Source organism: Balaenoptera ricei, chromosome 1 (genome assembly GCF_028023285.1).
Source record: "Balaenoptera ricei isolate mBalRic1 chromosome 1, mBalRic1.hap2, whole genome shotgun sequence".
NCBI classification, from domain to species: Eukaryota; Metazoa; Chordata; class Mammalia; order Artiodactyla; family Balaenopteridae; genus Balaenoptera; species Balaenoptera ricei.
The window spans coordinates 137,718,904-137,736,018 of NC_082639.1; the positions used below are offsets into that span (position 1 = coordinate 137,718,904).

Sequence of the window (17,115 nt, forward strand, 5' to 3'; positions counted from 1 at the left end):
AGAAGTAAATTTCTTCTACTGGAAGTAAATACCTTCTTTGTAAAGCTCTTAACCTAAGACAGTGTCCCCAAAGTGCCTTCTCAGACCAGCAGCATCAGTATCTCCTGAGAATGTTAGAAATTCTTGGCCCCAGCACAGACTACTGAATCAGAAACTCTGGGAGTGGGCCCAGCAACCTGTGTTTTAACAAGCCCTCCAGCTATATCTGAGGCCTACCAAAGTTTGAGAACCATTGTCCTTAGGCATGTTAGTAAATCTGAAACAGTAAGAATATTGCCTAACATTTACTTAGTAGTTACAGTGTGCCACACAAAATGCTAAAAAATTTCATAAGTTCTCATTACATCTCATTTTAAAAGGATGAATTGAAACTACTGCTAATTAGGCTAGATAGCTGAAATAAATAAAATTATGTTTTTAAACTACATGAGACTTCACTCATTCAAATCGGTCTTCTTTGTCCCCATTCCAAATTAGTAGTTTTCCTATAAAGATTTACAAAGGCCTTCCCCTATAGAGGTAGTCTATATCATTCAACACGTGTGAATAATTATATTCCCTTATTTCTCCTCCACATATTTTATCCAGAGGAGTTGCAAACCAAGCTTTATCTTCCCCCTAAACTTAAGCAAGTACAATGACAGCCAGCCTTTAACAACAATTACTACTTCTACCACAAACTTTAGCAAGACATTACAAAGACAGGATTTTGAACACAATGAAGTAATAGCAGAAAGTATATTAATGGCACTTCCTATCTTAAAAATCAAGCAGAGAAATAATAATCTATAGAAATTCAGAAGAAAAAACTTAAAAGAACCACTTCAAATACCTCCAGGAACCTGAAAGTCATAGCCTAAAGTGAACTCCCTCTTTAGTCAACTCCCTCAGCATTTTATCAGATCCCTACAAGCATTTATTATTTATTTTTTACCTTGCATTTTAGTTTATTCTACAACTGAGTCAACAAACAGGAGAGCCCATTAGATATCAGGTAAACCACCCAGTGTTACAAGTACAAAGATGAAAAAGAATTCCCTGCCAAAGATGCAAATACCTCTCTGACCACAGTCTCCATAGCACCCCCGCCCCCGCCACTTACTCTCTATTCTCAAAACCCTTCATTCTTGTCCTCTAGAAAGCTGATTCCACCACTTTTGCCTCTTTCTCAGACCTCTCCTATCTTTATTTCCTTCAGTCTGCAGTTTAAATTCCACGGTCCATAAGTTTAATCATTTTCGTCATCTAATATCTTTTTCTTTCACAGTCAAACATGAACGCTAACCACCCTTTCTACCTGTCACTCTGAGATGACATATGGAAAAAGCACAAACTCTTAAGAGAAGAACTCCTTTATCTCCTTGTCACGAAATAAAAAACATGCCTGCCTTTGAACCCATTCTCTTCTCCTTCCCTCCTATTATGGAGGAGGAAGTGTCCTCCCTTTTAATGAAAGCAAAAAGTCTTACTTTGCTTTGGATTCAATCCTGCACATGATCTAATTCTACAAATTATCTCATGTTTCCTCATTGGTTTTCATGGCAATAAACTCTCCTAGTTTTCATTTTCATCTGAGAACCCTCTTGATCTGCTTTACGGGTTCCTCCTCGTCTACCTGATCTTTAAATGTTGGAGCTCTATGAGTCTACAACCATGATGTCAATTATCAACTGTACAAATTCCCATATTCATAGACCTCTTCTCTGTACAACCAAAGAGCCTATGCATAATCTCCCATGTGCCTCCTTACCTTTAAACCTACTCTTCTTCCAGTATCCCTATCTCTGTAAATGACACCAATATTTTTCAGCCGATCTCCTCAAGCCTAAAGCCTGGAAGCTATCTTCCTCTCCTTCAAGGACAACACCCATCAATTATCAAGTTTTGTCTACCTTAGTCCCCAAATATTTTTTAAAATATTTATTTATTTATTTATTTATTTATTTATGGCTGCATCAGGTCTTAGCTGCAGCACGTGGGATCTTTCATTGCAGTGCGCAGGCTCTTTGCTGCGGCGCATGGGCTTCTCTCTAGTTGTGGCATATGGACTCAGTAGTTGTGGTGCGTGGGCTCTCTAATTGTGGCATGTGGGCTCTCTAGTTGTGGTATGTGGGCTCAGTAGTTGTTGTGCATGGGCTTAGTTGTCCCGGGGCATGTGCGATCTTAGCTCCCTGATCAGGGATGAACCTGCATCCCCTGCATTGGAAGGAAGGATTCTTAACCACTGGACCACCAGGGAAGTCCCCAGTCCCCAAATATTTTTTAAATACTTCTTCACCTAAGCCTCACTGACCTTACCCTAGTACAGGTCACAAGCCATCATCATGTATTGATGCTATGCCTGGCCAGTTTCAGCAACCACCTATATACTGGATCTCCCTACTTCCTACTCTTGCTTCTTTCAAATCCATTCTCCATGTTGTACCCAGTAGATGCTTTCATAGCACTTACAACACTTTATTCTATATATTGGCTTATAGGTTTGTCTCTCCACTATTCTGTGTATCACTCTTATTTGTACTCTCAGCACTTAAAGTATTTGTTATGAATAGGTACAATTTTGAAAAGTTAAAACAAAAACAATATCCTAGAAAAATACAGGTGAACATATACATATAACTGATCTCAGGATTGCAGAAAATTTTTCTCGATTAAAAAAAAAAGAAAAACTAGAGCTTAGTTTTAAAAACTAAGAAGAGCATATGGCAACTACCTCCCAATGAAGCCTATTCCACTTCTACACACTGCTGACTACAAAGATCTTCCTTATATTAACCTTAAAATGTGGCTTCCAGCCGTTAGTCCTACTTTTATCTCTTGGTACCAAACAGAACCACTCTAATTCCTCTTTTACTTTGATTATTTGAAGAGAGTCATTAGGTTAACAAACTCTACTCTTCTCCAGGTAAATAATTTTATCATGAATAAAAGGCAGCATTCTAATTCTAAGCCTTTGTTGTAGGCATCTATTTTATGTTCTGATTAAGTGACAAACTTACTAGTCTACTAAAATCTCAAATGGTAGCCTAACTAACACTTTCTTTGTGGTAATAAGCATAAAATGATTTGAGTTTATGGTTTCACTATGTGCTACTGACAAGCCTCAGCGTAAGCAAGGGCAAAGGAAAATAAACAGGAAAAATAAGAGGAATTGAGATGAGAAGAGGAAAAAGGTAGGAAAGAGGCTATGGGGAAGAGAGAGGATGTAGCAATTTCTAACGCTTAAACTTAGACTGTGTGTATTTCATCTTTAGCCTGTATCTTGAATTGTCACAGAAGTAGGAAACTCATTAACACATGCTGACAATCTTGGACGCTTCTATTTTAAGTTGTTAACGTTAACTTATTTTTCTGTCATGTGTCATTGGTGATTTATAGACTTCTTTTTTAGCCTAGGGATACTTTCTTCAAAGGAATACTTATCAGAAAGCAAATATGTAAAAGCAGGTTAAGGTAGACAACTGCTAGAGCCCTGTCTGCTCTGGGTCCTCCCAGGGCATGCAGAAAGTTTTCCATTCATTCATGCATTCATTCAACAACTATTTACTAATGGGCACCTACCATGTGCCAGGCATGGAGATGCAGCAGGAAATAAGGCAGATAAGACTCCCTCCCTGATGAAGCTTCAAGCCTAGAACACAATTTTTTAAATTACTGCTTTAAAAAATTGGTCCTGGGCCAAATTCTGATAAAAAAAAAAAAAATCCTTTCCTCTGCACTCCCACTCCTCCCATTTCTCATCAACCCCAGATGGCCCGATAACTCTTTAGACAATAACAGAAATATCTTTTGACAAAAAGAGAAGTGCATAAGTCGTCCTAAAAATCATACTTCTTCCTTACCAAGTAATTAATTACCTGGAGACAACCTATTTTTAAGTACAAATTTAAAACTCACGGCATTCTACAATAAAGAATATATTAAAAGGTACCCTAAACCTGGATCAGCACTGATTGTCATTATAAACTGAAGTTTAGTAAAAAACAATCCTTATAACTGGCTACTACAAAAAAATAAATATTTAATTTGAATACTTTCAAACTATGGCAAAAGTGACACTGGAACGTCATATCTACATTAAATTAAAAATAAAAAATTTTCATTATCGAGGCCAAGTTAGACAAGACAGTAATAGGGATACAAAGTATCAGAAACTCAAAAGAATTACTTCTTTTGTTTGTCTCAAAAGTAAAGTGCTTTCAGAAACTTTTCCCAAGGTTTCAACAGATCCTGAAGGGACAACAGAACAGCAGAACACAGGGCCCAGAATGTCTTAGTTCAAATCTTAGTTCTTTCATTTACTAGCACTGTGTTGATCTTGGACAAGTTAGAAAATTTCTCTCTACCTCAATTCCTCATCTGTCGAATGAGATTAATAGCAATGCCTTACTCCACAGTAAAGATTAAATGAGTTAGTGAAATACTTACAAGGTCATGTAAAATACTTACAATGGTGTCTGACAAAAAGTAATCAAACACTACATTACCAGCAGCAAAAAAATGCCACAATATATAATCATTTTCTTCTTATGAATTTACTAATGCCTGATGTAAGTCTAATTCAAGAGTTTGAGAAAATATAAGCAAAAATGTTAACATACTCTGTAAAGTACAGAGGGAGTGTATAACAATTTTAACCAAAACAATCTAGGTATGCAACATTCAAACCAAGAATTCAACAGCCATTGCTACTAAGTATTCAGTAAGTTTAAACAATGCAGTTTCATTCCTCTCTGGTGGTCATGAATACCTAATTCAAGAAAAAATGCAAAATGTTCCATTATTGCTATGTGTAAGAAAAGTTCTCTATCCTTTCTCTTACTTGGTGACGTTAACCTAGGACCATCTAGTATTTATGAGAATGAACTTCACTATAAGCCTCTGATTTCATACCTTTTCTATTGTCTATTAGTTGAGACAGTGTCAAAGTAAACAAATGCTGCCACCTTGTGGACTCACGAGTATGGTGTTAAATAACCCAAAGTGATCCACAAGCAAAGGAAGACATATTTTAAAAGTGAAAGTTTCCGGTTCAGCTTTTTCTCTCAGTGAGATTCTCACTGCAATAAATGACCAACACTAAATACATGTCATGCAATTTTACAGTAAGAATAATTTCTTTTACAATGTAATGAAATAATGCACCAAATTCAACGTTGTCATCTCTAATACGTCTTCACCCCTCTTCCCAAAAGAAATTCTTCATTAAATGTCCTAATTTGCAAGGAATTAAAAGCCTTTAAAATGAATTTATTATCAATGATGTGTCTGAATGTGAGAAACTAGAAAAAGCAAAAAATCACCAGGATTGTGAGTTTGAAAGTCCCTTCAATACTATGGATACTATGTTCCTTTGCTGCTGCCTACTATAGTCCTTCAAGCATTCTGCCTGATAAACTTCTTAAATTGGACATTTTTCCTTCAGAAATGTTAATTCAATGTAAATAAGAGAAAAGAATGGATGTCAACATGAAGATGAAACAACTAAAGGTACCTTTAAATTTTTTATTTTGCTTGAAATATTTTGATATAACTAACCTCACTTTCAGTAAGTTATATTTCTAAACTGAAATCTTAAGTCTTCCTATAACAGTAAATGTCTGCCTCAGGAAACACAGCACTCTGATACAAATGTCTTTATATGATCAAGGTTTACTTATTTTTAAAAAAACAGAATTACATTATATCAAGCTAAAATGACTTTCAGGAATGAAGAATAGTTCTTACTCTTTTTTGAATACCTAGAGATGTATAACCAATCCTACGTTTTCTAACTAGAAATGCTGCTTTTGTAATATGAAGTTAAGAAGGAAATTTTTATTTTGTTTTTGGTTTTTTGTTCATTTTTAAATGGAGAAGAAAATACAACATAGGATGAATTCACAATGGTCAGGGACATTAATTGTTATTACAACAGAGTTCTAATCTGTATTACATTTCAGTTGGGTAGAGCCATATAATTATAAGTAAATGTGTACATATACCAGATCAGTATTATTTCTTCTATAAAGGCACTGAAATAAAATTGAGAGCTCTCCTGAATCCAAGCATCAAAGCTGGCCTGTTCATGATTACACTCCTAGCCTCTCCCACACTAGGTAGTCAATGAATTTTTGTTAAATAGGTTAATTACTAATTTAATTAATTAGTTAAACAAAACCCACAATTTACTGCATTTTAAAACTTTAATCACTCCAGTGCCTGATTAGGAAAACTTACACTGCCAACATATAGAAAAATAAATAAGTGTATGATTTTTGTCTTGTTACCAAGTTAAACAACAAGCTTGAATACAATAAAAGATTTAATGCAATAATCTCTTTAGCTAATGGCCTGAATTTCAAGATCAATATTCATATACATAAATAAAAATCTCAGTCATGAAAATGGAAAAGCACATGTAGTTTCAGTAATTTTTAAAAAGGTAAAAATTGTCAAATTCCTGATCCACATCAAAAACATCTTTTTTAAGGCTTCTTCATTCTCTCTAGAAAATTTGAACATAGACTAGCAATTTGATGATTCCAAGGGACTACTGCTAATTGTGTTAGAGGTGATAAAGCCCCGTGGTTATACAGTATCCATATTTTAAGACATAGAGATTCTTAAGAATCTACGGTTGAAATGACATAATACCTGGGATTTGCTTCAAAATACTTAAGCAAAGAAAGTAAGAATGAAGAGTATAAACAAAGCAAGTACAGCAAAATTTGGATCACTGATGAGTCTGGGAGATGATTGTATAAAGGATTCTATTCTTTCCATCTTTATGTATACTAGAAAATTTATTAAAAATTTTTAAAGAATGGTTAAGATGATGAAGATAAAAATAATATAAATTAATAACAAAAAGATAACTAGAAAACCCTAATATTTGAAAACTAATGTCTCAGTAGTCCATGAGTCTAAATATAATCAAATGTGAAATTTAAAAGATTTTGAAATGAGTGAAAATGAAAAATATCATATCTTTGATATAATAACAATGAACAATCTAAAAAGAAAATTACAGAAACAATTTCATTTACACGAGCATCAAAAAAATATTTAGGAATTAACAAAGGAGGTGACTTGTACAATGAGAAGTACTAAACATTGCTGAAAGAAACTAAGACATAAATGAAAACATACCCCATGTTCATGGACTGGAAGGCTGAATATTGTTAAGATGTCAAATACTACCCAAAGTGATCTACAGATTTAATGCAATTCCTATCAAAATCCCAATGACTTTTTTTTCAGAAATAGAAAAACCCATCCTAAGATTCACACAGATTTCCAAAGGACCTGAAGTAGCTAGAGGACTCATACTTCTTGATTTCAAAACTTACTACAAAGCTACAGTAATCAAAAAACATAGATAAAAACAGACATATACACCAATGGAATAGAAGAGAGAATACAGAAATAAACCTTTGCATATATGGTCAAAGGATTTTTGACAAGAGTGCCAAGACCATTCACTGGAGAAAGGACAGTTTTTTCAAAACATGGTTCTGAGAAAACTAGATATTCACATGCAAAAGAATGAAGTTAGATCCTTACCTAAAACTATATACAAAAATTAATTCAAAATGGATCAAAATCCTAAATCTAAAACCATAAAACTCTTTTCACAACTTGGGATTTGGTAATGATTTCTTGGATATGACACCACAGGCACAAGCAACAAAAGAAAAAATAGACAAATAAGACTTCATAAAAATTTTTAAACTGTATGCATTGACAACAGACAATAATATCAACAGAGTAAAAAGGCAACCCACAGAATGAGAGAAAACATTTATAAATCTGATAAAGGATTAATATTCAGAATATATAGAAAGCTCCTGAAACCAACAATGAAAAACAAACTCGATTCAAAAATGGACAAAGGACTTGAAAAGACATTTTCCCGAAGAAGATATACAAATGACCAATAAGCACATGAAAAGACATTTAACACCACGAATCATTAGGGAAATTCAAATCTAATCTAAGCAATCAAACCTAACCTCATACCCAGTAGAATGGCTACTATCAAAAAAACAGAAAATAAATACTGGCAAAGATGTGGAGAAACTGGAACCCTTAGGCTCTGCTGGTAGAAATGCAAAATGGTATAGCCCTGGTGGAAAATAGTATGGCAGTTCCTCAAGAAATTAAAAATAGAATTACCATTTGATCCAGCAATTCCATTTCTGGGTATATACCCAAAAGAATCGCAAGCAAGGTCTCAAAGAGATAGTTTTACACCCATGTTCATAGTGGCATTATTCACAGTAGCTAAAACATGGAAGCAACAAAAGTACCCTTTGACAGACAGACAGATGACCAAAATGTGTTATATACATGCAACGGAATGTTATTCAGCCTTAAAAAGGAAGGAAATCCTGACATATGCTATAGCATGGATGTACACTGATGATACCACACTAAGTGAAATAAGCCAGTCACAAAAAGACAAATATTGCACCATTCCACTTATATGAGATACTTGCAATAGTCAGAATCATAGACAAAGAAAGTAGAATGGTGGTTGCCAGGACTGGGGGCAAGAGGAAACAAGGAGTTATTGTTTAATGGGTACTGAGTTTCAGTTTTACAAGATGTCAAGTATTAAAGAGATGGATGGTGATGACAGTTGCACAGTATTGTGAATGCATTCAATACCACTGAACAGTACACTTATTAAGATGGTAAATTTTATGTCATGTGTATTTTACCAGAATAAAAAAATTTTTGGAAAAAAGAAAAGATATCAATCACATCAAAATTTGTGAGATGCAGTTAATGCAACACTTGGAGGGAAATTTATAACACAAATTATCTATATTAGAAAAGAAGAAAGGTTTCAACTCAATCACTTCAGTTTCTACCTTAAGAAACTAGCAAGATAAGAGCAAATTACTCCTAAAGAAAGCAGAAAATGTGAAATAATAAACTTAAGAGTAGAAATCAATGAAACAGAGAACAGAAAAATAGACAGTATCAATAAACCAGGAGCTGGTTCTTTGAGAAGATAAATAAAATTGAAAACTTCTAAGCCAGACTATTAAGTATAAAAAAAAAAAAAGGAAACAAATTTCTGAAATCAAGGATGAGAAAGGAAAAATCATTACAGAATCTAAAGACATCAAAAGGATAATAAAGGAATGCTATAAACACTTGTATGCCAATAAATTCAACAACCTAGATGAAATGGACAAATTCCTTGAAAGGCACAAACTAAAAATAACGCTCAATCAAAAAGAAATGGATAACCTGATTAGCCTTATATCTCTTCTAAAAATTGGATTTGTATTTAAAAATCTTCCCTCAAAGAAAACTCAAGACCAAGATGGCTTCACCGGGGAATTGTACAAAATATGTAAGGAAGAAATAACACCAATTCTTTACAAACTCTTCTAAAAAATTGAAGAGGAGAGAGCATTTATTAGGAGCACACCTTGTCATTAAAACCACACAAAAGAATTACAAGAAAACAAACTGCAGCCCTATGAGGCGGATACTAACAATCATTACATTTTAGAGATAAATTGAGGACTAAAGAGATTCAGAAACTTGCCTAAGACCGCAGAGCTAAAAATTGGCAGGCAACCTGGATTTCAGAACAGAGGCTCTTAACCGTAACACTATAACTGCTTCTCAAATTCAATTAAATTCTAGACACTCCTGCAAAAGAAAATAGTAAGAAAATAGTATGCTGCCCCATACTTACCTAGAAACTATGCTGGAACCATTATAGAGATCACTAGCATATGATAATGTAGCCAAAGGTCGTACTGAATTATATCGAGTAAACTTGGACAAGCATTCCTGAAATTCATCCAACTGGCTCGCAGTTCGACTGTCATCTATATGAAGAAAACAAAATAAAATAAATGAATTGAACTGCAACATAAGTCAAAGAGCAATATCCACAGACTAAAAACTATATTCTAAACACAACAACTCTTCAAGAGTACTTAGAGAGGACTAACATATACAAATTAATGAGCTGATCTTTCAACTTTTAAGAAAACTTTCTCGGTGGTTCTTGAAAGACACTGTCTCTTTCAACACCAGTAAGAACATACTGTGAATTCTTTTTCTTTTTTAAGCAATAATTTCTTGCAAAAACAAAAAAAAGTACCTCTGATCAAGAGAAGTTAAATCATTTATTAAAACAAAATCCCTTATCAGTGAAGAAGGTGAGGGTGGAGAGACAAGTATATATACTGGACAGAGTATTTGTTAAAGGAACATGTTTACAGGGATACATCTTCATGTTCATGTTTACTTATAGTCAAAACACAATTAATAATAACATAATTTAGATTAAAAATTGATTTTTAAGTAAAAAGAAAGTGAAATATTTGTTCACATAATACTTTGAAGTGTTTCAAATCCAATTATGGGATGAGAGTAAAAAACTGCAGTGTATGAATTATTAATTTTCAACATCAAACTTAAAATAGGTTCACTCAAATGTCTTGGTGGAATATGGAAAACAATAATTCCATCCAATAGAACTCTTTACAAATAGTTTGAGTAAAGTCCATTTCAGTAAACTATTCATAACTAAATGATGTAGAATTTAAATCACAAAATCAGGTTATAAAGGACCTGAGAAGACAGCTAATTTACTCTCCAATGTAGAAACAGGCCTACAGTGGAAGCATGAATAAAAACATTGTTTTTCAAAACTGCTTAAAGTTTGGACTTGCGTTTTCCCTTCCAAAGAAAGAAAAGAACACAATTACTTTAGTTAGCTTTCTATATTGAAACTTGAAATAAGCCTGTTACAACACTGTGTTTTCATACCTTCTTCCTTATTCTTAGCTCATATACATACAAACACACACAGAACTTTTTTAAGGTAAACTTTTGTGATTTCCCTTCTTAAATGTCCTCTGAAAATACTAGTAAGCAAAAAGAAATTAAGCTGTAAGAATCATTAAGTCAAAAGAGTTACTATTAGTCTACTACATGATATATAATAAAGAATTTATTTATTTTATCTGGAGATTTCCAGTTATCTTGAATTGCTGACATGAAGAACTTTATCTAACAATTATTATAAAGAAAAACAATCATTTGAGGAAACTAAGTAAGCTTCTGTCCCTAGTATTTTACATTTTAAAGATTTAAACACTAACTTAACATAGTCATCTAATGACCCACATTAAAAGGGCTCAATTTTGTAGTGTTTCCATTCAAGAAAACGCAAAAGGAACAAACCCAATTAGCATGAAATATCAAAATGTTATTGAGCTTAAAGTACTTGGTCCACAAAAATTATTCTCAGGAAATTCAACAAATTATAAATAAAACATAGGTTATTGCAAAAGGGGGGGGTATCAACTGTACAGCAAAGTGGTTTGGATACAACATGCATCCAACCATGTAACTGGTTCTTTTTATATATAACCCTATTACTGTGAGCTACTTAATGTAGTAAATACTGAAAAGACAGTTACTTTAGCTAGCCATTTAAAAATTGTTTTAATATTAATATATTCTTTCAACATTTTGACATTAATCCCTAAGTACATAAAATTCACAAGCATTCAAGAATGTCTATTCTGTAGAAAATCACAATCCTTTTCTAGGGTAGTTGAACTTCTGGCCATCATATCCACTCATTTAACACTTACTTTCAACAGAAGTTATAAAAATAACACTAAAAGCAGTTATTTCAGTATCTGAAAGCATAGGGATTAGATTTCACTTATCTGGTTGTAAAAAGGTAGGATTTTGTTTGCTTGGTTGGTTTATGATCAATACCCATACATATCTGATGGCGTATCACCTCTCCTAATTACAGATTAGTTTGCAAAAGTGTGTTCAGTGTCTCTTCTCTCTTCTAATGCTTTATAATTGAGCTTCTCTTCCAATTACAGTTAAGAGTTCAAAGCATTTACTTCTTAGTCTTCATGTCTCATTTTCATAGATGAAAATAAAAGTTGGGGATGGGGAGTGGATTCTCATTTGAAAATACACAAAAGGACAATCAAACTCTTAGGTACCCCATTACAAAGAAGTTTAAATTTCCTCTTTACAGCCAAGGACACTAGGAGGGACTCCATATTCAGCAATGTGATTAGTGTAGACACTGTGCAAATTTGTTAAGCTAAATTTGAGATTCCTAAAAACTAAAGACAACATGTGTTAAGTACAATACAGCCATGTCTACAAAAATAAAAATCTAATCTTCCTCCTGGTTTTAACTTACTAGTCTACCTCCCTATAAAGCTATATCTCCAAAATAAATTAAATTGGTTTGTGATTACCTTTACTATCCCACAGCATGCCTATGCTATAGTTATTTACAAATTATTAATCAATAGCCTACTCCAATCTCTCTTTTCCATCTTGCTCTCTCTCTTTTTTGAATGTCTGCCATTTGCCTGTGGTTGTATTTCAACATCATACCAACAAATAACATCTGAAAGGGTTAACATGAACCCTCTGCCAGTCAGTAGAATGTAGGTCTCAGACCACTTTCAATGTTACAGCTTCCTACTATAGTTTATAGACTATTACAGAAGTTTAATAAGGGGGTCAATTCTCAAGACAATACAATGAGAGCTTTCCATCTGTATGAAAACTGTTGACTATTAATTTCAAACACACTTATAAACAAAGTTTGGCTTTCTTCTAGTCTTCAGAGGAAAAATGCTGTGTGGATCTATATACATTTTTCTGCCACCTCCAGTCCTGAGGCAAATTTCTCCAAAGATTCTCTCTCTATAATGTGTGGATTATAATACAAACATGCCTATTCAAGAGAAAACCAAGGCAAAATTTTTAACAATTAATAAAATATCAGACATTTTTTTTTCCTTGGCGGTCCTCATTTTGAGCAGGTGTATTACAAATGACATCAATTATCTGAGAATCTAACTTATACCAAGCATTGTATTTTACATGCATCATCTATAAACCTTAAAAAAAAAAACACTGCTGGGTCGGTATAAATGTCCCTACTGCACTGGTGAGCAAAGACACCAAGAAAGGCTAAAGATCAGAGAACTAACAAAGAGGGCACAGAACTCCATTACTTTTCTATAGCAATAAAAATATTCTATGCTATTGTGTACAAATCTTTGCATAAGTTATTTCCTCTACTTTGAACATGTTTCTAATTACCTTTTTTAGTTAATTAATACTAGCCTTGACTAAATACAACATCTCTGAAATCCCTACAGGAATCATTCTCTTACATTTCTCCATTTTCAACGTGGCATGGCTTTTTCACTCCCAGTTATATTAGTGGATATTTTTCTCTATTCCCTTAATACCCTTTGCATATGTATATAACATAAAATATCACATAGAATTATTCACCTGTTGCTTTCCCCCACTAAATTCATAATCTCCTTGACGACAGGTACAAGTACTTTCATCTTTTTATTCTTAGCACAGAGGATAGTGCTTAGAACTTAATAAATGTTGAAGAATAGAAGGCAACTGAATGGAACTTATTTTTGCTAGCTACATATTCATGGCTGATTTGTTTTTAACTTTATACAGCTCACTATATACAGATTAAAAACTCCCGAATAAAGAAAGAGAACAAAAATAGATATGGAAAAGCAATGTTCTCCAAGATGTCTAAGAACCTCCACAATGCTGTGCTAGACTATGTTGAAAATAGACACTTTTGCTTTCCATAAATCCAGCATAAGAAGCTAGATATGGATATGAAATATGAACCTGAGATATTTTAAGAAGTCCTGAATGTACCTGAGATACGAGACATCCTTGTAGAAAAGTAACATTGCTCTAAGTCTTCAAAATGAGCAGTGAGTCGTTTTCGTCTTGATGCTAATGTGCTGTTATACCAGGGCTGTTTCTTTGTCTAAGGTGATAACAAGAAAAGACACTTGTAACTCAGAACAAATCATACTATTTTTCTACACAGAATATCCAAATGCTTGAATATTTAACTTCAAAAGTTCACATTAAAATAATTACAAATATCAAAATCCCGTAGTTCTTAGACCACATTTCGAATTCTTAATTTAAAGGGAAAGTAGGCCAATTTTATGAGAATAAAATGAGAAGCTTCTTTCAACTCTCCAAATTAAATGGAGACAGAATCCATTATAAGGGCTATTCTGAAATTTAGAATTTTGAGAATTTTACTTTAATATGCATCAATTGTTAGAAAACAATTACCAAAAGAAAACTAATTACTGCTTCATCATCCCTATATTGCACCCTATACCTTGTGAATAATAGGAACACTGCTTGGCTGTACAAAATAGGTATTTAAATTAACACTGATTATTAGGTGAAGGGGTAGTTAATATGCATGTACTAAATAGTATGACATATACATTAGAAGACCCAAATAACTAAATCACATACATATATATTTAGAGAACAACAACAAATCTGAAATACAATGGCATATAAACCTTATTAAAAAAGTCTATAATCCTAAATATATAATATTACCAACACCATGTTAATTAAAAGGGTATGAAAACTCTTCCACAAATGGTTACTAACTATTATGCTAGTGGCACACTAACAGATAAAGAGATAAGACAAATAATGAGATCCTGAGATGACATAAGTTCACCAATAAGAATACCAGAACTGCAAATGTATTAACTAAGAAATATTAAGTTACTACAATTAACAAAAACACTTATCTAAAGTGAACTCCTGCTAAAAGTAGATGGTAAGTAAGAATTATTTTAAAGCTGTGCTTGGATCAAAAGAAAAAAAGACTATTTTCCAAAAGATAAACAACAAAACAGGAAGCTGAACTCAGGTAATGGTAAACAAAATATAAGATGTAGAAAAAGGGAAAGAAGAGGACAATCGGATTTGAGGACAAATACCTACAAAAGAACAAGTATTAGATTTGGAGAATAAAAAGAGAATTTGCAAAGTGGAAGATAAACCTGAAAGAACTCCTCAAAATGAAGGAATAAAGTCAAGAAGACAGAAAAATTTGTAAGAGAAGAAAAGAGACATAGAAGACAGAATACTAAGGTTTATTCCAGAAAAAGAATTCAGAATAATGATACTGAGGATGATCCAGGACCTCGGAAAAAGAATGGAGGCAAAGATCGAGAAGATGCAAGAAATGTTTAACAAAACCCTAGAAGAATTAAAGAACAAACAAACAGAGATGAACAATACAGTAACTGAAATGAAAAATACACTAGAAGGAATCAATAGCACAATAACTGAGACAGAAGAACGGATAAGTGAACTGGAAGACAGAATGGTGGAATTCACTGCTGCAGAACAAAATAAAAAAAAAATGAATGAAAAGAAATGAAGACAACCTAAGACATCTCTGGGACAACATTAAACGCAACGACATTCGCATTATACGGGTCCCAGAAGGGGAAGAGAGAGAGAAAGGACCCAAGAAAATATTTGAACAGATTAGAGTTGAAAAAGTCCCTAACATGGGAAAGGAAATAAACACCCAAGTCCAGGAAGCACAGAGAGTCCCAGGCAGGATAAACTCAAGGAGAAACATGCCAAGACACATAGAAATCAAACTGGAAAAAATTAAAGACAAAGAAAAATTATTGAAAGCAGCAGGGAAAAACAACAAATAACATACAAGGGAACTCCCATAAGGTTAACAGCTGATTTCTCAGCAGAAACTCTACAAGCCAGAAGGGAGTGGCATGACATATTTAAAGTGATGAAAGGGAAGAACCTACAACCAAGATTACTCTACCTGGCAAGGATCTCATTCAGATTCGATAGACAAATCAAAAGCTTTACAGATAAGCAAAAGCTAAGAGAATTCAGCACCACCAAACCAGCTCTACAACAAATGCTGAAGGAACTTCTCTAAGTGGGAAACACAAGAGAAGAAAAGGACCTACAAAAACAAACCCAAAACAATTAAGAAAATGGTAACAGGAACATACATATCGATAATTACCTTAAACATGAATGTATTACATGCTACAACCAAAAGACACAGGCTTGCTGAATGGATACAGAAACAAGACCCATATATATGCAGTCTACAAGAGACCAACTTCAGACCTAGGGACACATACAGGCTGAACGTGAGGGGATGGAAAAAGATATTCCATGCAAATGGAAATCAAAAGAAAGCTGGGGTAGCAATACTCATATCACATAAAATAGACTTTAAAATAAAGAACGTTATGAGAGACAAGGAAGGACACTACATAATGATCAAGGGATTAATCCAAGAAGAAGATATAACAATTATAAATATATATGCACCCAACATAGGAGCACCTCAATACATAAGACAACTGCTAACAGCTCTAAAAGAGGAAATCGACAGTAACACAATAATAGTGGGGGACTTTAACCCCTCACTTACACCAAAAGACAGATCATCCAAACAGAAAATTAATAAGGAAACACAAGCTTTAAATGACACAACAGACCAAATAGATTTAACTGATATGTATAGGACATTCCATCCAAAAACAGCAGATTACACTTTCTTCTCAAATGTACAAAGAACATTCTCCAGGACAGATCACATCTTCGGTCACAAATCAAGCTTCAGTAAATTTGAGAAAACTGAAATCGTATCAAGCATCTTTTCTGACCACAAAGCTATGAGATTAGAAATCAATTACAGGGAAAAAAACGTAAAAAAACACAAACACATGGAGGCTCAACAATATGTTACTAAATAACCAAGAGACCACTGAAGAAAACAAAGAGGAAATCAAAAAATACCTAGAGACAAATGACAATGAAAACACAACAATCCAAAACCTATGGGGTGCAGCAAAAGCAGTTCTAAGAGGGTAGTTTACAGCAATAAAAGCCTACCTCAAGAAACAAGAAAAATCTCAAATAAAAAATCTAACCTTACACCTAAAGGAACTACAGAAAGAAGAACAAACAAAACCCAAGGTTGGCAGAAGGAAAGAAATCATAAAGATCACAGCAGAAATAAAAGAAATAGAAACAAGGAAAACAATAGCAAAGATCAATAAAACTAAAAGCTGGTTCTTTGAGAAGATAAACAAAATTGATAAACCATTAGCCAGACTCATTAAGAAAAACAGGGAGAGACTCAAATCAATAAAATTAGAAATGAAAAAAGGAGAAGTTACAACAGACACCACAGAAATGCAAAGCATCCTAAAAGACTACAAGAAACTCTATGCCAAT

At 33.5% G+C, this 17,115-nt stretch overlaps 1 protein-coding gene across 6 annotated transcripts in view; it reads right to left on the minus strand.

The window, feature by feature from the left end:
* The window catches only part of COP1 (COP1 E3 ubiquitin ligase), a 267,664-nt gene that overhangs the window by 134,159 nt on the left and 116,390 nt on the right, over window positions 1–17,115 (minus strand). For all 6 annotated transcript variants that reach the window (XM_059937005.1, XM_059937022.1, XM_059937032.1 and 3 more), the window contains 2 exons: window positions 13,711–13,825; window positions 9,701–9,836 (listed from right to left, as the gene is read on the minus strand). In XM_059937005.1, the coding sequence (XP_059792988.1) occupies window positions 9,701–9,836; window positions 13,711–13,825 (251 nt within the window). The remainder of the gene's footprint in view (window positions 1–9,700; window positions 9,837–13,710; window positions 13,826–17,115) is intronic.